Below are 26,967 nucleotides of genomic sequence, written 5' to 3' on the forward strand. Positions count from 1 at the left end.
AGACCCCTTTTTCAAAACAAGTGAGAACTTGACACATGAGATGCCTGTGGTTCTACAATTTGGACGTGCATTTTTAAAAAATATACAAAGATTAATTTTCTTTTTATTTACTAGCAATAAACATGGACATGCATTTTTAACATCTTTTTTTTGTCAGGAATTCCTGAAGAAAGGACTCTTGCTATTTATACAGTATTTATTTTACAAATCATCAGTTTAATACTCCAGATTTCTTGAAAACACACCTGGATTATGTGTGACAGATTTCTTTTTTTTTTTTTTTTTTTTTTGCGGTACGCGGGCCTCTCACTGTTGTGGCCTCTCCCGTTGCGGAGCACAGGCTCCGGATGCGCAGGCTCAGCAGCCATGGCTCACGGGCCCAGCCGCTCCGCGGCATATGGGATCCTCCCAGACCGGGGCACGAACCCGTATCCCCTGCATCGGCAGGCGGACTCTCAACCACTGCGCCACCAGGGAGGCCCCATGACAGATTTCTTTGCCTATGTCTCAAAGGTCTATTCTTCATGTGTTTCAAAAACCTTCATTGAAATAATCACGTAAATTATCCCCTTTGCAATGGGAAGGCAAGCAGTAAGTCCTTTAAAAATTGCTTGGAATAACCATCAAAATTCCCGACATCAGGTATTTTCAGTTTACCAATATTTATTTATTTGTCTGTTAACAGTTAATAGCTCTTCAGGCAAGAAGCTATTTTCCCTTTCTAAAAATTCTCTGCTGGAAAGTCAGCAAACCTTTGAAAAGAGGGTGGAACTAATTACATGGGCAGCTCCATTCTCTTGTCCCTTAGCTTTTTTTTTTTTTTAATTAAAATTTCCCTTGTGCCTTCCATCAAGATTTCATTGAATTCGTTGTCAAGCTCCTCGCTGGATAGATGAAGAAATGGGCCCAACAAATAATTTAAAAGTTAAGTGACTTGAGTAGAGTCATAGAAGGAGAGATTAGACACTAGCAGAAGAGGAGCAACAGAGGGTAGGTAATGAACTTGGTTTAGACTAGTTTAAATTGAGGTGATTGTGGGATATCCCCGTAAAGAAATCTACAGACAGATATATGGGTTGAGCTCAGAAGAAAGATACAGGCTACAGAGAGAAAATTGAGTCTTTGTGAATATGTTTAGCAATGAGACTTGAAGTTTAAGTTCCTCCCCAAGAAATAAGACCAATGATTTTTACATTCTGTTCAGTTACATTTACAATAATTTATCCTCTACCTATAACATGTAAAGTACTGTTGTGGATGTGTGGGTGTGTGTTAAAATGAATAAGATAGCTTTCTAGAGGTGTATTTCCAGGAAGGAGATGTATATGATCTTATTTTAAAGCATATGTAGGTAAATCCTAGAGAAGTATAGCTGAAGTGATGGGATTGCAAGGAGGAAGGAGAGAATCAAATTGATTGGGAAGATCTCGGAAAACTTAGAGGGGGTGGGTTTTGAGCTGATTCTTAAAGACTGATAGAACTTCAGGAAGATGGAGGGAGAAGTAAATAGTAAATAACCTTGAGCAAAGGCTTGGAAATAGAAAAACTGTAGTGTTTATTTTCAAAATAGAAACCAACAATCATATGTTCTTGGGGCATAGGGTTTGAGAAGGTATATACAGTTTGAAGAAATAGGTAGGCTCTGTTAATGATAAGTTCTTTGAGTATTTCAGATTCAAAAATCTCTCTCTCCCTTTCAAACATGAATTGTCCATTTAGATATACTGTGAGGCAAATTGTATCTTCTTAAAACTTAATTGATAATACAGTAAAGGCTTGTAACCTAGTCAACCTGTAAAAGGAGCCATGTAATTCCTTCCCCCAAGGTGATGGTTAAAAAGGAGTGTACTGTGGTCACAATGATACAGACTCTGTTATCACTGGATTAGAAAATCCCACATATGACTACCAGGTGATTTCAGTTTCATTTTAGTTTCGATGTTCAAGGTTTACACACCCCTTAATTATGCTTATTTTCAGTGAAGAAGAAATGAAAGATTCCCAGGATGAAGATTTTCCAGAAGGGACTTTGAGTTAAAGAAGACTTCTTATATGTAACAAGTAAGTCCGTATTTTACGTGTTAAGTTTGATTGATAAACGAAAGTTTGCTTGTTTGTATTTCTTTCAGGTATCTTCTTTATTGTGAAGAGATCATCTACAGTGGGCAAAGGTTATGTATTTTGGCTGGCAGCCAGATAGCCACACAGCTAGGTTGACCTCTGAATCAAATTGTATTGAAACTGTGCTATTACGTCAGTAAGTGTCCTGAATTCTCTAAGTGAAGTCAAATTTTGTAGGTGGCATTATTTCTGCTAAGGTGGTATTGGGACAGTGATCAAGTGTAGGGATAAAGGTGAACTATCCTTCATACAAGTTATACAACTATGTGGTTACTGAAGGAGCTGCAGGCCCTTTTTTAAGAGAGCTGCTATGTTTATTACGTACTTTGCTGTGTAGTTTTCTTTCTAGTTGGCGTTATGTTCTGTTTCACTAAATTAGGAATTTAGAAGTTGCCAGATCAAATTAGTTTATTGAGTCTGATGTTCTGCCAGTAATGCAATTTCTAAGTTTCTTAGAAATTATTTTATCCCATCTTGTAAATCTTGTCTCAAAATGGCTAGTGTTTTCCTTATCCATGCCAGGTAAAGGAAGCTCTCTTTGTGGGGAGAGTGATTAAGAAATGCACACATGGAGGTCTACCTCGTTTTATTGCACTTTGCTTTATTGTGTTTCTCAGATATTGTGGTTACAAATTGGAGATTTTGGGAACCCTGCATTGAGCAAGTCGACCAGCACCATTTTTACAGCAGCATTTGCTCCCTTTGTGTCACTGTCACATTTTGGTAATTCCCACAATATTTCAAACTTTTTCATTATTGTTATATTTGTTATATATTGTTATGGTGTTCTGTGATTAGTGATCTTTTACTCTTTTTTTTTTTTTTTTTTGTGGTATGTGGGCCTCTCACTGTTGTGGCCTTTCCCGTTGCGGAGCACAGGCTCCGGAAGCGCAGACTCAGCGGCCATGGCTCACGGGCCTAACCGCTCCGCGGCATGTGGGATCTTCCCAGACCAGGGCTCGAACCCGTGTCCCCTGCATCGGCAGGCGGACTCTCAACCACTGCGCCACCATACTCTTTTTTTAAAAAATATTTATTTATTTATTTATTTGGCTGCGCTGGGTCTTAGTTGCGGCACGTGGGATCTTTTAGTCGCAGCATGCAAACTCTTAGTTGTGGCATGTGGGATCCAGTTCCCCGACCAGGGATCGAACCCAGGCCCCTGCATTGGGAGCATGGGGTTTCACCCACTGGACCACCAGGGAAGTCCCAGTGATCTTTTACTTTTGCAAAAAGATTTTGACTTGCTGAAGGCTCAGATCATGGTTACCATTTTTTATCAATAAAGTCTTTTTTAATTAATGTATATACATTTTTTAGACACAGTGCACACTTAATGCACAGGCTTTTAGACAGAATTGCACACTTAATAGACTACAGTATAGTGTAAACATAACTTTTATATGCAACCAAAAAATGTGTGTGACTCACTTCTTGCGATATTTGCTATATTGTGGTGGTCTGGAATCAAACCCGCAATATCTCCGAGGTGTGCCTGTATATTGAAATCAGTTTACTCATTAGAGATAACTCACCTAAATACCAACATCTCTAAGCCTCAGTTCCATGATCTGTAAAATGGGACCAATGATACCCTTCTTATAGAAATTTGTGAGAATTAAATAAAATAAAGTTTGTAAAACACTTCACACATAGTAAATACTCAGCAGTGGTAGCTACTATTCTTACTATCTATTCTTCCACTATATATGGCAATATTTTTTTTCCTAGATAGTAAAGCTTAGGAAAGTACATTTTTTTAAATGATGTTAAAACAGGGCTTGGGTACACATTAAACACATCCAATATAACCATGTTAAGGCATCTGCCAATATTCTGTGGAATTTTGTTCCACATGCTTAAAATCTAGTACATTAGACTTCCGAACTCACTATTCCTTCCACCTGGCAATCTTTTTCACATGACAGCCACATGGCTAATTTCATTACTCCAATGCCACCTTCTTAGTGAGGCCTGCTCTGACCGTTCTAATTAAAATTGCAACCTGTGGTGCACCTGCCTCTACTTGAACTCCTGATTTCCCTTAACATTGCTCTGTTCTTTCTATAGTGCTTATCACCTTCTAATATGATACCTAATTCACTTATTATTTTTATCGTTGATTGACTCTCTTTCTTTGCTAGGATGTAAGTTCCATAATGGCAGGGATTTTTGTCTCTTTTGTCACATGATCTAGCTCAAGAGCTTAAAATAGCACATGGTAGGTTTAAGTAAATATTCAATTAAACAGAACCTTTTGATTAAATCTCATCCTCCTAAGCTCCATGCTTATACTGGGCATGATGTCTTTCATTTTGAGATTAGAAACTTATTGCAGGGGAATTTGTGGCCTGCTAGATTGGAAATACTCAGATTTTAAAATTATTTTTCCATCCTGTTTGGCCACAACATTCTTGACAGGAAAAGTAGTGATAATGAGCTTTTGTTTTTTTTCTGTAAGAAGAGTGAAATGTCTTTTAATATTATTCTGAAGACTTTTAAACAAAATACTTAAAAGTGCTAAAATGACAAGAACACTGTTAAGTATTAGGTTGTGTGTTTTTTTTTTTTTTTTTTTTTTTTTTTGCGGTACGCGGGCCTCTCACTGCTGTGGCCTCTCCCGTTGCGGAGCACAGGCTCCGGACGCGCAGGCTCAGCAGCCATGGCTCACGGGCCCAGCCGCTCCGCGGCATGTGGGATCTTCCCAGACCGGGGCACGAACTCATTTCCCCTGCATCGGCAGGCGGACTCGCAACCACTGCGCCACCAGGGAAGCCCAGGTTGTGTGTTTTTTTAAGTAACACTTTCTCCTCCTAATTTTTAAAGTAATAAATGTTCTTTATAGGACACAGGGTGTTAGTCTACTCAGGCTGCCTTAACAGAATACAACAGACTGGGTGGCTTAAATGACAGAAATTAATTTTTCTCACAGTTCTGGAGACTGGAAGTCCAACATCGAGGTGCCAGCAAGATTGGTTTCTGGTGAGGCCTCTTTCTTTGGGTTGCAGATGGCTCCTTTCTTGCTGTGTCCTTTCCTATAAGGACATCAGTCCTATTGGATTAGGGACCCATCCTTGTGACTTCTTTTAACCTTATTACCTCCGTAAAGACCTATCTCTAGATACCGTCACGTTGAGGGTTAGCACTTCAACATATGAGTTTTGGGGGGAAACTATTCAGCCCATAAATATAGAAAAGAATGAAGAAGAAAAAAATCATCTATAATACCATTAATTCCCCAGATAAAATCACTGCTAACATGTTTTGTATTTCTCCAGTCATATTTCCTTTGCATTTTCAAAGCTTTGAGATTATAACATAGTATTTTTTCACTTAACATTCCTTAAAATGAAGTCAAAGATTGCAAATGCAGATGCTTACAGATATCAGGCAGACAGGCAAGATAATAATGATAACTAACATTTATTAAGCCCTGACCATGCCAGGTACTTTTCTAGAGGTTTGTATGTATTATATATATTATCTTTCTTAACCTTCACAGTAACCCTCTGTGGTATATACCATTATTATCTCCATATTTCAGAGGAAGAAAATAAGACAAAGGGAGGTAAAGGAGCATATTTAAGGACACACAGCTATTAGGTAGGTGAATTGGCATTGAGACTCAGCTGTTGAAATGACTGAAGTGCGGTGGCTGGCTACTGTGGTGAACTTGAGAGAGCCTATGCCATTAGGGGGGTGCCCACTGCTCATGAAGGAATGATAGTCTACTGTAGCAGATCTTTGAGTTTTTCAGTAGCAGGGAAAAATCTAGATTTTTGTATGAAATGTTAGCAATTAATTAGGGACTTCCCTGGTGGTCCAGTGGTTAGGACTCTGCGATTCCACTGCAGGGGGCATGGGTTTGATCCCAGGCTGCACAGCATGGCCAAAAAAAAAAAAAAAAAAAATTAGGACAGTTAAAGAAACCACTGTTGAGTCAGACAGATCTCATCTGCAGATTGCTTTCAGCTTACGTTTATAAAATAGGGTTCATAATAGTAATATCTACCTCCTAAGTTTGATGTAAGAATTAAATGAGGACATTTTATGTACAGCATTTAGCTCAATGCCTGGCACGGAGTGGTAAGTAAATGTTAGCTATTATTAGTAGAATAAATACTTTCCCCAGTCATCAAAATTCTTTATAAATATCATTTACTATTGTTTTTATTTTAAGAAATTATATAATACATTAGTACATGTCTGTTGTAAAAAACTCAAACAATATGAAAGAATATTTAAAGGATTAAAATTGCATTTGCTTCCTACTCCCAACTCCTTTCTCCTCTCCATGTATAATTAGGAAGCATATATTGCAATATGCTATATTTATCTTTTTGGTACTTGCTTTTTTCACTTAATGTTCTTGAGATCTTCCAAAGTAGGTTATATAAAGCTACTTCATTCTTTTTATAGGTTGCATGGTGTATTCTTTAGTACGGATGTACCATAATTTATTGAATTAGGCCTCTCAATTGTCGTTTGGGTTGTTTTCAATTTTTTGCTGTTTTAAAAAAGGTTCTGCAAAGAGCATATATCTTTGTGCACATTTGTAAGCATTTCCCTATGCTTGATTCTTAGATGGAATTGCTGTATCAAAGCATATTAAGAATTTTCGGGACTTCCCTGGTGGCGCAGTGGTTAAGAATCCGCCTGCCAATGCAGGGGACACGGGTTCGAGCCCTGGTCCGGGAAGATCCCACATGCCACGGAGCAACTAAGCCCGTGTGCCACAACTACTGAGCCTGTGCCCTAGAGCCCGCACGCCACAACTACTGAGCCCGCGTGCCACAACTACTGAAGCCCATGTGCCTAGAGCCCGTGCTCCACAACAAGAGAAGCCACTGCAATGAGAAGCCCGCGCACTGCAACGAAGAGTAGCCCTCGCTCGCTGCAACTAGAGAAAGCTCGCATGCAGCAACGAAGACCCAACGCGGCCAAAACTAACTAACTAAATAAATAAATTTAAAAATGCTTTAAAAAAAGCATATTAAGAATTTTCACAGCTACTGTACCTTTGTTAAATATATTTTTAGTAGCTTTGTAATATTCCATTTTATGACTCTACCATTATTTATTAATTCCTTTTGTTGACACATTTAGATGATTTCCAGTTTTTTGCCACTATAAATGGTCCTGTGGTAAATGTCTTTGTGAGCAAGTTATGTGTTTTAAAAGTTAAGTAGTCTGAGAGGAAGTTGTCAACTATTAAGTATATCTCTGACACTTTACTTTCCCAAAGGTATATATTATAAAAAGTATATTTAGTGGTAATATATTATTTTTAGAAAAAGTAGGGCTTTGCTAAAGTCATGGCCTAGGGTTTTTAATACTATACTCAAGATTTTTAGAATCTTTTATGATGTTTCATTTTAGGTGTTGTCAGCTGTAATGAAGAACACTGTGAGACAGAAGATTGAATAAAGCCTTGTAACAACTGGATTAGAGGTTTAGAAAAGAAAGTTAAAATTAGTCACTTTGGTTTTAGTGTTCCAATTTCATAATATTTATTCTTTCTTTTAAATAGATTTAGGGAGTAGAAATTAAAATTCATTGCTACACGAAAGGATGCACTAATATTTGTTCTTTTTTTTTCTTTTTGTATGAGAGAAGGAGGTAGATAACCAAGAGATATAGTGATTCATAATGAAATATACTAAGTTAAATTTTATGATGTCGGTTCTTGGCTTTATAATCTATGTAACTGATTTAATTGTGGATATCTGGGTGTCTGTCAGGTTTTTCTATGAGGGACAGTATGTTTTCGGTATTTTAACAGTGAGCTTTCTGCTCTTTGGAACACTTGTGGTCCAGTGTTTTAGTTATTCTTGGTTCAAGGACGATTTAAAGGAATCAGGCCAAGAAAGTCAGCATTGTTTACTTCTACTTCATTGCTTGCAAGGAGGAGTTTTTACAAGGTGAGCATATACTTTTGATCATTAACACTATTATTCTTTTTTTCAGACAGAAGCTACCTTTGTGTATCTGGGTAGTCAAATGTACAAAGGTTCCCTATTTGCATGTAGCACAAGGGTTACTTGCTTCTCACTAGCAGTGCTTGTGTGAGTCATTGAACTGTCAGAATTTTCCAGGTTCATTAACATAATGTTTTAACTTACCTAATTGAGTTACTTTTTCTAATATGTTATCACTTTTTTATGAGAAGGAAAAGGACTCATTTCTATGTCTTGCGAATCTTTTCTCATCTATTTTATATTTTAAGACTGATTATGTAAATATAACCTTTCACTTGCAACTCTGATAGAGCACTTAATTTTTTAAGTTACTTGTACCATTGATTTAATGAAGTGAAATTTTTACTGCAATAACGCAGTAACCATGTGGTTAGCTTGGTACAGAATCATCCACAGAACTAAACACAACCTTAAGAATCATGTTGTTTAAAGCCTGTTTTCTGGTTAAAGAAAATAGAATCTAAATAAGCCCTGAGAATTCTGTGATTCTCCATATACCTAATTTCACATGACCTTTTCTTCATTATCTTAAGGGATTTAATTCTGTTCAAAGCAATATATATATTAAAGGTAAAGAGAAGAATTAAAGACAGATATAAAATCACTGTTTTTCATAGTAAATTTTATCTGTATAAACAGTTGAATTAAAGCCTAGCTGTTATGGCAACGTGGTAATTCAGCTTTTGAAAATGGACATTTACAATGTATAAATGTAAAATTGCAGCTTATAGCTGTTGTCACTTTTTAATGTGTTATAATTGACCTTGCATGGTGTGAAATAAAAGTTTAAACACTGGTGTTTAAAAAAAAAAGACATATTAAGAGGATAACGTACTATTTTGCTACAGTTAGGTTTTGAAGTTGGGCCATTTTAGTAGCCATCTTTCCTGAGAAAGATTTTAGTGGCAGTAGAATTCTAGATGAGTAGTTATTTTCTCTCTGTATATTATATTCTCTCATCTTTTTGTTTCCATTGTCACTATTGAAGAGTTAAATGTCAATCTTACTGTTGCTCTTTAAAAGTATTTTGTCTTCTTTTTTTCCCTCTGGCTGCTCTTATGATTTTTCTCTTTATCTTTGGGTTTCTAAAGTTTATGATATATCCAGGTATATATTTACTTTTATTTCTCCTGCTGGGGATTTGCTGGTTCTCTTGATACTATAGATTATTATCTTCCATGAATTCTGCACAATTCTCAGCCATTATCTTTTCTAACATTTTCTTTACCATATTTCTGTCTCTTTTCCTTCTGGGACTCCAAACAAATTTAAGGTAGACCTTCTTGCTGTATCTAAAATGACTGTTACATGTTAGATTGTTGATCTGAGATTTTTCTTGTTTCCTTAGGTAAGCTTGTATCACTATAAACTTCCCTCATAGAACTGCTTTTGCTGTGTTCCACAGATTGAGTATCATTGTGTTTTCATGTTCATTTGTCTCCAGGTATTTTTTGTTCCTCTTTGATTTTGTCAGTGATCCATTGATTGTTTAGTCGCACATTGTTTTTGTTTTTTGCATTCTTTTCTCGTAGTTGATTTCTAGTCTCATGCCATTGTGGTCAAAACAGATGCTTGATATAATTTCAATATTCTTAAATTTATTGAGACTTGTTTTATGGCTTGTCATGTGATCTATCCTGGAGAATGTTCCATGTGCACTTGAAAAGAATGTATATCTTGCTGCTTTTGGATGGCATGTTCTATATATAATCTGTTAAGTCCATCAGGTTTAATGTCATTTAAGCCCAGTGCTTCCTTACTCATTTTCTGTCTGGATCTTATGTCTCTCCACCGATGTAAGTGGGTTGTTAAAGTCTCCTACTATTGCTGTGTTACTGTCAATTTCTCTCTTTATGTTTGTTAATATTTGCTTTATGTATTTAGGTGCTCCTATGTTGGGTACATATGTATACCCATATTGTTATATCTTCTTCTTTGATTGATCCCCTATCATTATGTAAGTCCTTTTTTGTCTCTTGTTACAGTCTTTGTTTTAAAGTCTATCTTGTCTGATATAAGTATTGCTACCCCAGCTTTCTTATGATTTACATTTGCATGGAATACCTTTTCCTATACTCTCTCTTTCAGTCTGTATGTCTTTAGATCTGAAGTGAGTCTCGTGTAGGCAGCATATATACAGGTCTTGTTTTTGTGTCCTTTCAGCCACTCTATGTCTTTTGACTGGAGCATTCAGTCCATTTACATTTAAAGTAATTATTGTTAGATATGTCTTATTGCCATTTTGTTAACTGTTTTGGGGTTGTTTTGTAGTTCTTTTTGGCTTCTTTCTTCTTCTTTTGCTCTCTTCCCTTGTGATTTGATGACTATCTTTAGTGTTATGTTTGGGTTTCTTTCTCTTCTTTTGTGTTTGTATCTATTATAGATATTTGGTTAGTTATTACCATGAGGTTCATGTATAACAATCTGATCATTATACTGATATGTGATTATTTTAAGGTGATGATGGTTTAAGTTCAAACACTTTCTAACAACCATGCATTTTTGCTTCCTACCACCCATGTTTACTGTTTTGACATCATATTTTACATCCTTCTGTTTTGTGTATCCCTTAACTACTTATTGTGAATATAGATGATTTTACTACTTCTATCTTTTAACCTTCCTACTAGCTTTATGAGTGGTTGATCTACTACCTTTACTGTATATTTGCCTTTACCAATGAGATTTTTCCTTTCGTAATTTTCATATTTCTAGTTGTGGTCTCTTTTCCTTAGAGAAGTTCCTTTAACGTTTCTTGTAAAGCTGGTTTAGTGGTTCTGAACTCTTTTAGCTTTTGCTTGTCTGTAAAACTTTATATTTCTCCTTCAAATCTGAATGATATCCTTGCTGGGTAGAGTATTCTTGCTTGTAGGTTTTTTCCTTTCATCACTTTGACTGTATGGTGCCACTCCCTCTGGCCTGCAAAATTTCTATGGAAAAGTCAGCTGATAGTCTTATGGGAGTTCCCTTGTACATACAGAGATTCTTCATTCTTACTGATTTCTTTGCTTAGTAGTTAGGGATGTGGGGACAACTAGGTAGCCATCGGGAAAAAAAATATGTGAATTATAACTGGACCTTCACACAAAGTTCAGGGTTAGCCCATGCTCTAACATGGCACGTGATCTTGAAAAGAGTTTAGCCTGTTCTGTGGTGAAGGTGAAATCTTTAGAAGTATATTGATAGAAACATAGAGATGAGTACAGTATTGGGAGAGTTTTAAAACGTTGTAGTTTATGTCTTCAGCTTCCCAGTCTTTGATATGACAGAACATGTGCTCTAACTTCTCCTAACCAGAAGAAAATCTGAAAGGATAAACTGGCAGAGTTTTGTTTCTGGAGTAGCACTAGGCACCTCCCCCAACCCCCAACACTAAATCCCAAACCACAAGGACAAGAAAATAGTTTTTTCCCCTGTTTGCCATGCAAATGGACAGACCACAGATTGTAGAAATTGACCAGAATGGAAGTAAGAGGAAGCAATAGCCAGTATATGCAGCATAAGAACAGTAATGGTTTTGATTCACTTTAGAGTTGGGATAATTTCAGATTGCATGTTATGGATTATACATCTAGGTAAAATACCAGACACCAGGATAAATTTCAAATGAATCAAATATTTAATGTAAAAATATTTATATTATAAGAAAACATGGGAAAATTCCTTTATAGCCTTGAAATGGGGAAATCCTTTCTAACCATAACTTAAAATCCCTAAGCTATAAAAATTATAGATTTGAAAATAAAAAATACATGCCAATATGGGCTTCCCTGGTGGCGCATTGGTTGAGAGTCCGCCTGCCGATGCAGGGGACACGGGTTCGTGCCCCGGTCCGGGAAGATCCCACGTGCCGCGGAGCGGCTGGGCCCGTGAGCCATGGCCGCTGAGCCTGCACGTCCGGAGCCTGTGCTCTGCAACGGGAGAGGCCACAACAGTGAGAGGCCCGTGTACCGCAAAAAAAAAAAAAAGCATGCCAATAAACAAAAGCAAAAATCTCCCAAACAAACAAAAGCAAAGCAGAAAGGAAAACAGCTTTAACAGGAGAAAATATTTGCAATTTTGAATAGAAAAAGGGCTAGTCTTTTAGTATTTAAAGAGCTTCTGGGGCTTCCCTGGTGGCGCAGTGGTTGAGAGTCCGCCTGCCGATGCAGGGGACACGGGTTCGTGCCCCGGTCCGGGAGGATCCCACGTGCCGCGGAGCGGCTGGGCCCGTGGGCCATGGCCGCTGAGCCTGCGCGTCCGGAGCCTGTGCTCTGCAACGGGAGAGGCCACAACAGTGAGAGGCCCGTGTACCGCAAAAAAAAAAAAAAAAAAAAAAGAGCTTCTGAAGTCAAAAAGAAAAAGGTCATCCACCCAATTGAAACATGGGAAAACAGTGAGGATAGTTCAGAGGAGAGGAAATGCAAATGGCTCTTAAGTTGTCTGAAAGATGCTAAACCTTGTTCATAATTTAAAAATTGCCAATTAAAACTTCGCTGAGATATTCTTCACCTACCAGACTGGCAAAAATCCAAATGATAATACACTCTCTTGGTAAGGCATGGGAAAACAGGTAGTCTCATACTTTGTTGATGGGAGTATGGATTGGTTATGGGAGTATGGATTGCCCACCATCCCTGTGGAGGGCAGTTTGACCATATTTCAAATGCACATACCTTTAGGCCAGAGGTTCCTCTTCTGGGAATTTATCGTACTTGCAGACATGTAAAATGACATATGCACAGCTTTTCAATTGTAGTATTCTTCGTAACAGCAAAATATTAGAAACAATTGAAATGTCTGTTGGTAGAGTTTATGGTATACCTATGCAATGGCACACTACATAGCTATTACAAAGAATGATAAAGTACTTTATGTACTGAAATGGAAAGATCTCCAATATGTACTTTTAAGTGAAAAGACAAGGTGCAGACAGCAGATATGATATGCTACAGTCTGTGTAAAACAAAGTGGTGAAAAAGCATATATACTTATGCTTGCTTGTATATGCATAAAGAAACTCTAGAAGGGTACACATGAAAGTAGTAACCGTGAATTCTTATGGTCATAGGGGAGGGTGAAAACTGGGTAGTTAGGTCATAGGAGTGGCATGGAGTTTTCTCAGTGAATAACTTAAAAAAATTTTTTTGAATTATTTGAATATTTTGCCTATTCAAACAAAAAAAGAAAAGGAAAAATTGAATTAGGTTTGCTATTAGTGATAAACAGATACTTGATAAACAGACACTTCCCTCCTTTTGTTTTTCTTTTTCTTTGTATTTTCTTAGTGCAGGAAGTGGCAGAATACTGAGATGAATAGTGAGAAATAAGCAAAAATTAAAACATAATTAATTTAAAACATAAGTTCATAAAAATGGGCAAATTATCCAAGGGTCTGTCTAAACTAAGTAAGGAAAAACGTGAGATTTACTGAACTACAGATTCATTTCCCTACAGAATAGATAAATTGAGTTTGTGTTGGTAGATGAAAGACAAGGAATGTCAACATGAATTATTTATTAGGTGTAAGTGCCTGTTGCTACTAAGTATGTTCTCATTGCTCAGGGGTCTGTGGAGTAGAACATTTCATTTTCCAGAATATAAATTAGATGACACTTCTGTATTTCCATTTTATGTACTATTTGTGATAAAACCTTTCTCCTTGCCAAAGGAGACTTTTCCTTTGATGGGTATATGAAAGGCATTTGTATTGTTTAAAATATGGAAGTTATTTTTGCTCTTTTAAAATAACTGGTAGAAAAAGTTCAAATCATGTGAAAGAAAGTACAATGGAGATGAGTCTCCTTCCTTCCGCAGGTCCCTAGGCCCTTCTTTATGGAGTTTCTTAAATGGGCATTAAATAGTTGAACATTTTTTCTTACCTATTCTTCTATTTAAAATACTTCAGAGAGAGGTCATCTGGTAATGTTCAAATTTCCTAGGGTGCAATATTTATGAAACTTGAGGATCTGGGCCCTTTACTTAAATCTCTAAATATTTGAGGATTTTCCTAGGTATCTTATTGTTGTTGATTTCTCATTAAATATTGTTTTGATCAGACAACATAATTTGTGTGATTATAGTCTTTTTACATTTATTGACTTGTTTTATGGCCCAACATATAGTCTAACTTGGTGAATATTCCATGTGCATTTGAAAAGAATTTGTAAATTGCTGTTGTTAAGTGTAGTGTTCTATAAATGTATAAATTAGGGCAATATGTTGATAATGTTATTAAAATCTGCTATATTCTTACTGATTTTTTTTCTTTTGGCCTACCTTTTTCAATTACTGAGAGATGAGTGTTAAAACACTCTAATATTGTGGACTTATCTTTTTCTCCTTGTACTTTGACAATTTTTGCTTCGTGTATCTTCAAACTCTATTATTAGGTACATTCAGATGTCTTCTTGAAAAATTGATTCTTATATCATTATGACATGACTCTCTTTATCTGTGTTAATACTTCTTGATTTGAAATCTATTTTGTCTGGGATACTAATATAGCCATACTAACTATTTTTTTGTGATTTCCTTTCAAACTATTGTGTCTTTTTTTTTTAATTTAATTTTATTATTTATTTTTGGCTGCGTTGGGTCTTCATTGCTGTGCGCAGGCTTTCTCTAGTTGCGGTGAGCGGGGGCTACTCTTTGTTGCGTGCATGGGCTCCTCATTGCTGTGGCTTGTCTTTGTTGTGGAGCATGGGCTGTAGGTGCGTGGGCTTCAGTAGTTGTGGCATGTGGGCTCAGTAGTTGCAGCTTGTGGGCTCTAAAGTGTAGTCTCAGTAGTTGTGGCACATGGGCTTTGTTGCTCCGCGGCATGTGGGATCTTCCCCTACCAGGCCTTGAACCTGTGGCCCTTGCATTGTCAGGCGGGTTCTTAACTACTGCGCCACCAGGGAAGTCCCTCAAACTATCCGTGTCTTTATGTTTAAAGAGAGTCTCTTCCAAATCATATAGAGTTGAATCTTGATTTTTTTATCCAGTTTGACAATCTTTTATTGAAACGTTTAATCCATTTACATTTCATATATTACTGTAATTATTGATATAGTTGTCTTCTGGGCCTACATATTGTTTTGTTTTATTTTTTCTGTTTGGGTTCGTTGAGCTTTATGTTGTTGTTTTTGATCAAATTTGGAAAATATTTTTCGTCAGTATGTTGTCAAGTTTTTTTTTTTTCCTGCCCCATTCTCTCTCTGTTTCTTTTGGGACTTCAATTACACTTTTGTTATTGAGGTTCTGTTAATTTTTTTCCCTAATTTTTTTCTCTCTGTGTTTTGTTTGCTAATTTCAATATCTGGGTCATCTGTGGGTATGTTCCTATTAACTGATATGTTTCTATGAACTGATTATGCTCTTTAGCATAAGTTACATTTTCCTCTTAATTTGCATATCATTTAATTTTTTATTGTGTAGTGGACATTGTGATTGATACCTTGTAGAGACTCTGGTTTCTGTTATCTTCCACTGAAGAGAAAGCAGATAGTTAAATTATTGGCAAATTACCCTGACGTGATACAGAGGCTTGGTTTAGGCTTTGCTAGGGAAGGTCTATTTTGCTTTTGTCCTTAGTCCTAGGGGAAGTCTTACAGACGTGAAGTATGGTCTTTACTCCTAAAGCATCACCCTTTTGGCGTTTCAAGGGGATGCTTGAAGTATTTACCAAGCCCCTCCAGTTTGGTGGAACTTAAACTCCAAACTCTTCCCTGTGGTAGACAGCTGCCAAAATCTCTGCTCATTCTTGCCATTTTTCCTCAGTTCCTTGGAACCTCACCCTAGATATACATAGTAAGGGGTTGGCCAAGGATTTAAGGAGGGTATATGCAGATTTGGGAGTTTTTTTACTCTGTGGCTCCCTCTTTTCTAGGATCACTCTTAATTTCTAACCACTCTGGCAGATTCAACCTTAGTCCTCTCACTCTTTGAGCCAGTAATAATTCGACTTTCTGCTTGAGCTGTATCTACTTTTTGCCATTTGGACTGTGGGATGCTGGTAGAGGAAAAGCCAGATAAATGCATCTCATGCAGTGTGGTTCCCTTCCTTCAAGGGTTAAGTGCCCTCATCCTTCTTCCTACTTTTGGTTGCTCTTTAGTGCCTTGTTTTCTTTAATATTTTGTCTGTAATTTATCATTGTCATCAGTAGGAAGGTGAGCTTGATACAAGGGAATCCATCATTACTGGAAGCTGTTTCCTCTTTATCTCAAATAAAAGAATACATTGTGATAAAATATGCTAAGAAAGCTCCTTCTGTGTCTTTTTCTTTGGCCTCTTCATCATTTCTCCCATAAAACTGAAACAATATCCTATTGATTAAAAAATTATATTCATACTCCCCTTCTCATGAAATTATCCTCAGATAAGCAGAACTTTGTATAGGTTTGCTATTAATTGCAAATTAAGAGAGGAAAATATTCCTCTCTAAAGTCACTGGAAATATTAATGTGCACCTCTGTAAACAGCTCCATCTTTTTTTTGTTGTTGTTGTTTGTTTAACAGGCACTGATATACCACTTAACACGTGCCAGTTACTGGTCTAAGCATTTTACATGTATTAACTCCTTTAATCCTCATATCAACCCAATGAGGTAGATATGATGATTACCCCCGTTTTCAGATGAGGAAACTGAGGCATCACTAGGAAGTGATGGAGCAAGGATTTGAATCCAGGCATCCTGGCTTTTTTAGAGTCTGTACACTTATCACTGTACTCTGCTGGCTTTCCCACTCTATGCTGTCTGTACTGATTTTGTTCTAGGTATGTACTTGTTAATGTTTGTGAATTTTTCAAGTTTTTCAATTAGCAGTATCTATCCTCCTGCTTTAAAAGGATAGATACCTTTAAGAACATACTGTATTACATATTAGTCTTACATAATATACATACAGGAACTCCCTGTTGTGCCAAATACCCAGAAAAGACTCAAACATAAATTCACTTATAAATCTCACCTATAAATCCTAGACAGTGTTAATCATTTTTTTCCCTATACTTTTACAACATAGTATTTACATTTCTGTTGAGTGGTTATTTCTTCTGCCTTGTATTGCAGCTAGCAGTTTATAGGCTTGACCTTCCGATTAGGTTGTAAGGTCATTGAAAGTAGAGGTCATGTCTTCATCATTTTTGTAGACATTCTACCCTGGCATCTAGTCCACATTGAATATAATGGACCATGTTATTCTAAAACTGTGATGGTAAAAAAATACTTTTATTTGCTAGGTGAAGAATCTTTGCATATCCATGTATGTATACATCTTGTTTAAAATAAGAATATCTTATATTTGTGTTTTACTTTCAACTTTTCAAAGTCCTTTCACATCTACTGTCTCTTTATCTTTATGGAAAGATTATCATGAGCTCTCATTTATTCATTCATTCAGTAAATATTTTCTGAGAGCAGCTATGTACCAGGTACTATTTTAGTTTCTCAGGATATAGCAGTGAACAAAACAAAGTCCCTGCTTTCATGCAGATTTCATTCTTGTGAGAAGGTACAGATAAGCAAAAATAATGTGTCAAGTGATGATAAAGAAAATGATGTAGGATAAAGAGATAGAATGCGACGGATGGTGTGATCTGGAAAGACCTCTGTGAGGAACTGGTACTTGAATAGAGACCTGAATGAAGTTAAGGAGTAAACTTGCAAAATCTCTGGGGTTTAGGAGAGTTCCAGGAAGAGGGAGTAGCAAAGACAAAGGCCTTTAACTTGGGAAAAACAGTAAGAAAAGTACACTGAAATCGTGGGAGAAATGAGAGGGAAAGGCACATTATGGAGGGCCTTGTAAGATGGGGTAAAGACTTTGTGTTTTATTCTAAGTATGATGGAAATCATTGGAACATTTCGAGTGGAGGGATAACATCTAAATTATGGTTAACAGGTTCAATTTAGATGCTGTGTAGAGAAGAGGATGTATAGGAAGCAGGAGTAGAATCAGAGAGACCAGTTATGAGGCTATCAAAGTAATCCAGGCCAGAGGTGTTGGCTGCTGAAACTAGGATGGAGGCAGTGGTGAGTGATAAGATGTGTTTAGATCTGGATATATTTGAAGTTAGAGCTAAGAACCAACAGAACCCGCTGAGGAATTTTTATAGGGTATGAGAAAAAGAAAGAAGTTGGAAATTATTCCCACATTTTTGGTCTGAGCAACATGGTGCACGTTAGTGCCATTTACTGAAATGGGAAACATTGACAGAAGGAGCAAGTTGAAACAGGATATACATCACTGCCCTCATTTTATATATGGGGAAACTGAGGTGTAGATAAAGAGTTTTGTTAAGCTTTGGGCTAGAATCCTGGTTGTCTTATTGCTAGCCTCAGATATTTTTGAAATAAGTGTTTCAGTTATTTTTGTTATTAATTTTACTTGGATGATGATAAGTCATGTTCATTAAAAAATTCTTTGTAAAGAAGAGCCTGAGCAAGGATGTTTTAGGAGTCTTTGAAATTTTATGTTTTCCAGGGTGGTAATGGTCACAGAGCCTAGCACCTTGTAGATTATGGAGTACAGTTGACCCTTGAACAACATGGGTTTGAGCTGTGTGGGTCCACTTATATGCAGATTTTTTTCAGTAGTAAAGACCACAGTACTACACGATCTGAGGTTGGTTGAATCCACGGATGTGGAACTGAGTATACAAAGGGCCAGCTATCAATTATGCGTGGATTTTTTGACTGCACAGAGGGTTGGCATCCCTAACTCCATGTGTTCAAGGGTCAACAGTAATTATTTGCTAGATTAAATTGAAAGAAGATTCAATCTCATCTTCAACCTTGACATTATCATAAGGGCATGTATTTATCTTTTAGTTAAGATAAATTGCATGAAGTGGAAATTGCAGATTGTCTTTCAGAAAATAGTGGTTAAGACTAGGAATGATAAGATATAGGTTTGGACTCTAGGTCTGCCCCTTACTCTCTGCATAACTTTCAGCAAATCACTCTACTGTTCTCAGTCTGACTTTTCCTATCTGTGATTTGGGAATAATACCTCCTCATCTCTCATAATAACTGTGAAGATGAAAGAAGATCATGTATGCTTCACAGTGCTAGCACACACTGGCACATCAGACATGCAATAAAAATTGTCACGTCTTGAACCTGGATAAAGCTACCATGAAACATTTACGAAGTTGAGAGAAATTTGTAGTAGAGAAAGTTTGTGGGAAAATTCTATTCTTAAACACATGTTGCTTTTTTTTTCAAAATTATTATGTAAATTAACACACATGTTATAAAGAATCTATTACTGAAGATAAACCTTCATGTTTACTTTACAGGTATTGGTTTGCCTTGAAAAAGGGTTATCATGTGGCTTTCAAGTACACCAGCAAAACGGATAACTTCGTGGAAGAACAAATCGATCCTCATAAAGAAGTTATAGATAGGGTGACAGATTTGAGCATGCTCAGGCTATTTGAGACCTACCTGGAAGGCTGCCCACAACTTGCTCTTCAGCTCTACATCCTTCTGGAACATGGTCAAGGAAACTTCACTCAGTGTAGGTCTTTCTTAATAGGCTGTGTTAGATGGATGCCACTGGTATTTTATGTCAACTGTGTAACTCTTTGGCAGGTTTTAGAATTATTTTTATTGTTTTTCTTTTTAGAATTATTTATTTTTTTTGGAAAAGAAGTACATGGTTCAAAGGTACTTTGAGGTATATAAAGGTATATAAAGGTATACTGTCTTCCTCTCCCTTCCCTTCTCTGCCCAGAAAACAAACTATTTTTTTTGAACATTTTATTTATTTTGATTTTCTTAATAGATCTTTATTGGAGTATAGTTGCTTCACAACACTGTGTTAGTTTCTGTTGCACAACAAAGCGAATCAGTCATATGCATACACATGTCCCCATATCCCCTCCCTCTTGAGCCTCCCTCCCATCCTCCCTATCCCACCCCCGTAGGTCATCGCAAAGCACCCAGCCGATCTCCCTGTGCTACGCTGCTGCTTCCCACCAGCCAACTATTTTACATTCAGTAGTAAAGCAAACTATTATTGTCAGCTTTTTGATGATTCTTTCAGAAAAAAAAATTTTTAAGCCTATCTTTCTCTTTCCTTCTCTCTCTCTCTTTTTCTTTTTATAGAAATGGTAACAAAAACCATCTTTGTTTTTTGCACTTAACATATTTTGGAGATCTAAACATATCAGTACAGGTAGAGCACCCTCATTTATTTTTCTTATCTGCATAGTATTACAAATTATGGATGTATCATGAATTATTTAACAGGCTCCTTCTTTATGTTAATTTAGGTTGTTTCTAATATTTTACTATTGCAAAAAAACTGCAGTGAATAGTCTTATGTATGTATTCTTTTGCATGTGTGAAGTTTAGCCATAGGGTAAATTCCCAGAATCACAATCATTGGGTGAAAGTGCAAGTGCTACAAAACTAATGAAAGTTTTGCAAATTGGCCGATGTGTTGCTCTTTTATAGCATATATCCTCATTAGGGTTAAATGTACATTTTTAGAGGACAATTTGGTATTTCCATTAAGAAAATCTTTTAATAGGTGTTTAATTTGAGATGTTAAAAAAACTATTTATTTGCTAAAAATAGTCCCAGTTTTCATTAGAGACTAGGATTCCATGCAGACTTGGATTCACCTCAGAGTAGCAGATTGTCCTTTCCCCTGGAGTTCCCTCTATGCTAGACTCACCTGTGAGAACACTTCATTTCCCCAAACAGTCTTCTTGTTCCCAGTTTCCCATAAACCTCTAGATTGTAGTCCCTTCTAATATTTTTACCTTTACTTTGATTGTTAGTGCACCACTGAAATGAACCTACTGTGTATGAGACCTCTTTTTCCTTCTGATGCAAAGAATTTGTGGGTTGGGATTAATTAGTCCCTGAAGCTAAAGTTCAGCATATAGAGCTTACAACCTGTATTACGGTCGATCTGCTGATGTTAACTGTGGCTGCTTCTGTGTGGTGGAATTGTGAATGATTTTATCTATTTCATCTTCCTTAGACTTTTCTGAACTTCCAAATTTTCTACAGCAACCATGTATTGTTTTGATAATCAGGAAGAATAATTCAAAATGTAAAAATCAGTTTATATATAGAACTACTTCAGAAGACTGAACAAATTCTTTTATCTTTGTTCCTTCTGAAATCATGCTAAAGAGGAGAGTAACAAGGAAAAACAGTATAAACCCATAAGGACAAAGAGAATGCAGAGTAGAATAGCAGATTAGAAATGTCAACAAATATTTAGAAGATGGAAAACAGATAGAAAACTTGGGTTATTCAAATCAGTTCCACCACCACTAAAAGGCTAGATTATTTGAATCAACTCTCCCCCTGAAATTATCTAAAACAGTTGGTTAAGTATTTTCAAAAGTCTTCATAAAAGCTTAAAACAATCTGATACAACAGGCCAAAATATGCATGAAAGTGGGAATGCAGCAGGATTGAGTAGGACTGTGAAGGCTTTATACCCTGAGGGTTTTTACTGAACCTTATAAACAAGCAGATTCAGTTTTGATGGCTTCCCAGGGTGTGGAGGACTAGAGAGAAAACTCAGGGTCTTCACAAGGAAGGGACATCTGGTAGAAAATCCTAATCCATAAAACTGGCACTCCAAAAGTCACCCTCCTCAGGGTAAAAGTGAAGTTACCTACCTCTAAATGAAACTTGACTGCATAAACAAAAATAATACTATATGGCTAAGAAAAAGATAGGATGAAGACAAGCAGTAGCATGCAAGTCAGGTGGAAGATGGATGGAGTTAAACTGTTTTAAATTCTTTGTATAGTTTAGGAGAAAGGTAAAGCAAAAGTGGATCTGCGGTTTTTTGAGGTATAAAACAAAAACAATTAGAGAGACCCTATTTTTGAAAAGAAGAATGTAATATTAGGAAAATAGAATTATGTTAGTCTGCTTGGGCTGCCGTAACAGAATACTATAGACTGGGCAGCTTAATCAACAGAAATATATTTTCTTACAGTACTGGAGACTGGAAATCCAAAATCAAGGTGCCAGTAGGGTTGGTTTCTGGTGAGGACTCTCTTTGGGTTACAGATGACCACCTTCTTGCTGTGTCCTCACATGTCTTTCCTCTGTGTATGGAGAGAAAGATCTCTGGTATCTCTTTCTATTCTTACAAGGATACCAGTCCTATTAGATTTGGGCTCCACCTTTACGAACTTGCTTAACCTTAATTATCTCCCTAAAGGCCCTGTCTCAAAGTATAGTCACATTGGGTGTTAGGGCTTTAACGTATGAATTTTGAAAGAATACAGTTCAATTCATAAAAGACATGAAAGTAAGCATTTTTTTTAAATAAAATAAAGAACAGTAAATTACAGGGAGAAGAAAGCTGACCAATACCACAAATTTCACAAGAGAAAGAAAAGTAATATATTTTTATTATTTTAATACTCTTTTATCTAATTTTTTTGGCTGTGTACTCTGATTGGCTTTTGATTTGTTAATGATTTTATGATATAATTTCCACAGAGAGAAAAGAAAAATTCAATCTTTTTTTCTAGCATAGTTAATAGAAATTAGTTTTTTGTTTATTTTTAATTTAGAGAAGTTTCAACTTAACAAAGTATTGATAATATTTTAAGTATATTTTTTGATTGTCACATTTGGGGAAAACTCTACCAGTGTCTTCAATAATGTGGTATAAGATCAGAGTATATCAAGATTTTTTTTTGATGAAGTAACTAATTTTAAATACTGTTTGAATTGACAACACTTGTTTATTGTCAATGTCTCCTTTAGTGAATAGTGGGAGTCTTTTGTTTTCTTTACTGGTGTCAATAATGTCAAATCAGAAGAAATTAATAAGAATCTGTATAGATGTGATTGGGCAAGGTCATTTCATATCTGGAGAAATGCATAAGCAAGGGCGTGGTTTGGCAAAGACAAGGAATTCCGTTTGGATAGAGTGTAATGTACAGATTAGATTAGCAAAATGAGCAGAAAAAATGTATTGGAAACAGGTAGGTAAGTGGGAAATGGGAAATAATGTCAAACTAATAGTGCCAACTGGATGAGGATAGACCATCATGCCTTAATATTAAGGAATCAAAAGCCTGTTGACAGCAAGATAGTGAAGTGTTAAGATCAGGCAAACTGCTTGAGAATCCTAGATCTGTTACTTACGAATCATAATTATTCAAGCAAATCTTGTAAACATATCCCCCTAAACCTAAACTATTCTCAACTCAATTTCCCTTTAGCCATATCCCCAAAATGACCACAGCTTGCTTCAATACACCTAGGGAAAATGTGAGAGAGGAAAAGTAGGAGACAGGGAATTTTAGCAACTGCAATGAAAATACCTTATTTTTCCAAATTTTATAAAATATATATGACAAAGTGAACACATTGCCAGGGCTTTACCAGGCTTGGAGTGAGTCTGGGCAAGTGTGGGTCCCTGAAATTTAGGCTTCACTACCTTCATGTTAAATCTACTTGTGAGGTAAAAATACTGATTAACTTTAAACTTTGATATGTTTAATATGCATGTTGTGATTTCTAGGGAAGCCATCAAAGAATAAAAACAGCATATCTCTGAAGGATGTGGGTTACTAGATTGAAAGGTTGATAAAAATGGCCCATACCAAGCCCATCATTATAACATTTCAGAGACACAAAGATGAAGATAAGATTCTAGAAGATTTGAGAGAAAATAAAGATCATTTAAGGATAGGGAAATTGAATGGCTTTGAAATTCTTAACCATGACACATGAGATTAGAATTTAATAGGTCAATGACTTCAAAGTTTCAATGGAAAACATTTTTAAACTTTGAATTCTATTTCTGTTGAAACTGTGTATCAAACATGAGGGTAGAATAAAGACATTTTGAGACGTACATGGTCTCAAAAGTTTAGCTTAGGTACACCTTTTCTCAGGAATGTCTGGAGAATGCTTGATCAAACCATGAGAACGAAGCAAGAAGGAAATATTGGAACAGGAAACAGGAAGTCAGCACTGAAGAGAGGTGAAGGGAAGTTCTGGGAAGACAGGAAGCAAACCTTGACAGCAACCACCTTTGAGCAGAAGGATCATATTCTTAAAAAACCAAAAACAAAAAAAAACCCTAATAGATGTATATAGGGGAGTTTAATTAATTAATTTGAAGAATTTGCTGAGAAATACTGATAAGAGTCATGAAAAGCTAAGCAAAGTAAGTAACAATGAAAAGTTTTAAAAGAAAGGAAATATCAGAATGTAGTGCTTGGCTGAGCAGTCAAAGAGGCTGTACTTATGTAGTCATAATAAGGTAAACACTGAACATTGATTTTACCAAAAATTGTGATGTTACTCTTTTGGGTAGAAGGAAGGAGAGGAAAATGGAAGGAGGGTGTGTATATATGTGTGCATGTGCAAAAATTTCCCCTTCCCATGTAGGAAATTAATAATCAGTGTCTAAAGTAGATAAATTAAGAAATAGCACGGTATGTGTTTTATTTAGAAATACGGCAATACATGTCAGAAGTAAAGGTAGAAGTGTTGACAGTGATTTTTTCTGAGGGTCATGGCTAAGAGGTGAGAAGGGGGAGAGCCATCTACTGCTATTTTCTTATAAGTTCTTTAGCACTTACCAACTTTTAAAAACGATGTATATGTACTGGTTTGGTAGAAATGAAAACCAATTATAAAAAAGGTATCACAGGGAAATTTAGGGGAAAGTGATGTTTTAATTCAAATATTTTTGAATTAAAGAAGAAAGAAAAGAAGCCCAACTAATTGTGCAGTTCAGAGTGGTATGTGCTAAAACCAGGAGAGTGGACCAAGACATTTATAATCGTCTTCACTAGAGGATCTATCTTAAGTCTGCCTTCCTAACCTAATATATAGCCCTCCAGTGAGGCTAAATGGGAATGATGAGCATTCTCTATTTTACTCTAAATTATTTCCTTCTAATTCTCTAATATCTTTGCTTTCAGTTTTATAAGTCCCCAGCTTTGAGTTCACGTCCTTCTACTCTACCATCTTGAGCTAATCTCAGTCTCCAGCTTTGAGAGTGGGGCTAATGACATGCCTTTCCAAAGTAGTAATGAACTTACTTTTCTATTATTTGTTGGGGAAAAAAATGGGATAAAGATGCCAAGCCTACAGAAATTTGTAAGTTTTAGATCGTGTTTGTTCATTTGATCCATCATCTTAAAGATATGGGAAATTGAGCTGTTGATACCTCATACTTATGTTAAATTTTCTGTTTAACCTCTCTCCCTCCCTTTCTTCGTGCCCGCTTCTCTCTCGTGATGTCATTTCTTAGTGAATTAGGTATATGCCCAAGGTCAAAGCCAAAAAGACTGGAAAAGCTAGGACTATAACTCTAGTCTCTTAGAGAACCTCCAGAGTATGCAGTTTCCATTGTACCAGTTGCTCAATAAAATTTGTCCAGTGAATTTATTCACAATCTTATAAAGCAGTCTAATGTAGTGTTTAAGCACACCAACTTTGGAATCAGGCAGATTTCAGTTCAAATCTCATCTCTCTGAAACTTGCTGGCTGTGTGACTTGGGCCAAGAAATGTATATATATTCTCTAAGCATTAATTCCCTCATATGTAATAAAGGAATATTAATATCTATTTCAAAGGATTAAATGAGATGAGTATATAAAGTACCTGACGTGTTTATGGGTGTGTATATACAGATGAAGCATGTATGGCATATAGTAATTTAATATTGCTATTATTATTCCTATATCTTAAAAAATTTTTTTGTTTTGTAGATGCAGCCATCATGGTCTCTTGCTGTGCTATTTCTTGGTCGACTGTTGACTATCAAGTAGCTTTAAGAAAATCCTTACCTGATAAAAACCTCCTTAATGGACCCTGTCCTAAACTCGTATATCTCTTTTACAAGTTGTTTACATTATTATCTTGGATGTTAAGTGTTGTGCTTCTTTTATTCTTAAATATTAAGATTGCTTTACTCCTGTTGTTATTTCTTTGGTTTTTAGGTATATTGTGGGCATTTAAAGAACAAACTGATTTTTGTGCCTCCATAAGTATGGAATTCATATACAGGATTGTTGTTGGATTCATTCTTGTGTTTACATTTTTTAATATTAAGGGACAGAATACCAAATGTCCAATGTCTTGTTATTATATTGTAAGGGTATTGGCCACATTGGGGATATTGATTGTGTTCTGGTTTTACCCACTCTCTATTTTTAATTCAGACTATTTTATACCTGTCAGCATCACTATAGCTCTTACTCTTCTCCTTGGAATTATTTTTCTTATTGTTTATTACGGGACTTTGCACCCAAACAGAAGTGAAGAAACAAAACTGGATGAAGTTGATGGAAAACCAGTTCAAAGAGATTGTAGATTGAAGTATTTCCTAATGGAATAAGTTATTCACTTAAGAGATATGTTTTCTTATTTTTTGTTTCATTGGTTAGTAAAGAAAAAGTTTGTATATATGTGTGTTATGTCTTATTTTTGCCTTCTTTAATTTGAGGGCAGTTCTAGTACATTAATTATGACTGTTAGAGAGTATAATAATGTTTTTACTATCTAAGTTAATTTCTCACTTGGTTTTGAAGATCTTGGGTACTTAGATATATTTGCCTATGGCCTGGTAGAGTTGCCATCTTGAGCCTGAACTGAAAGAAATGGTCTCATTCCCATAATTAGAAGGCTGGAATTGAACTTCCCTCCAACTTTTCCCTCATTGTTTCTGAGTTAAAACTGATGTACTCGTAGTGGGGAAATAAAAGGAAGAGAAGAGCAGGATACTCATTCTTCTTTCCTCTATTTTCTTGATTCAGTGAATATATTTTGAGTTGGGGACAGGTTGAGTAGAGGAAAAGGGAAAGGAGGGAAGAAGAAGAAAAAACAAAATTGACCGTTTTAACCCATCTTAACCATTTTTAAGTATACAGTTTGGAAGTGTTAACTATA

The 26,967-nt window shown here is 36.2% G+C and overlaps 1 protein-coding gene across 1 annotated transcript; it reads left to right on the plus strand.

The window, feature by feature from the left end:
• Window positions 1-7,770: 7,770 nt before the first annotated feature.
• XKR9 (XK related 9) lies at window positions 7,771-26,416 on the plus strand (the record flags this gene model as incomplete). The annotated part of the gene is made up of 3 exons (XM_079722334.1): window positions 7,771-8,042; window positions 19,361-19,581; window positions 25,788-26,416. 3 exons carry the CDS (start codon window positions 7,771-7,773, stop codon window positions 26,414-26,416), a joined length of 1,122 nt encoding a protein of 373 aa, XP_079578460.1.
• Window positions 26,417-26,967: the final 551 nt, after the last annotated feature.

This window comes from Hyperoodon ampullatus (genome assembly GCF_949752795.1).
Source record: "Hyperoodon ampullatus genome assembly, chromosome: 17".
Classification (NCBI taxonomy): domain Eukaryota; kingdom Metazoa; phylum Chordata; class Mammalia; order Artiodactyla; family Ziphiidae; genus Hyperoodon; species Hyperoodon ampullatus.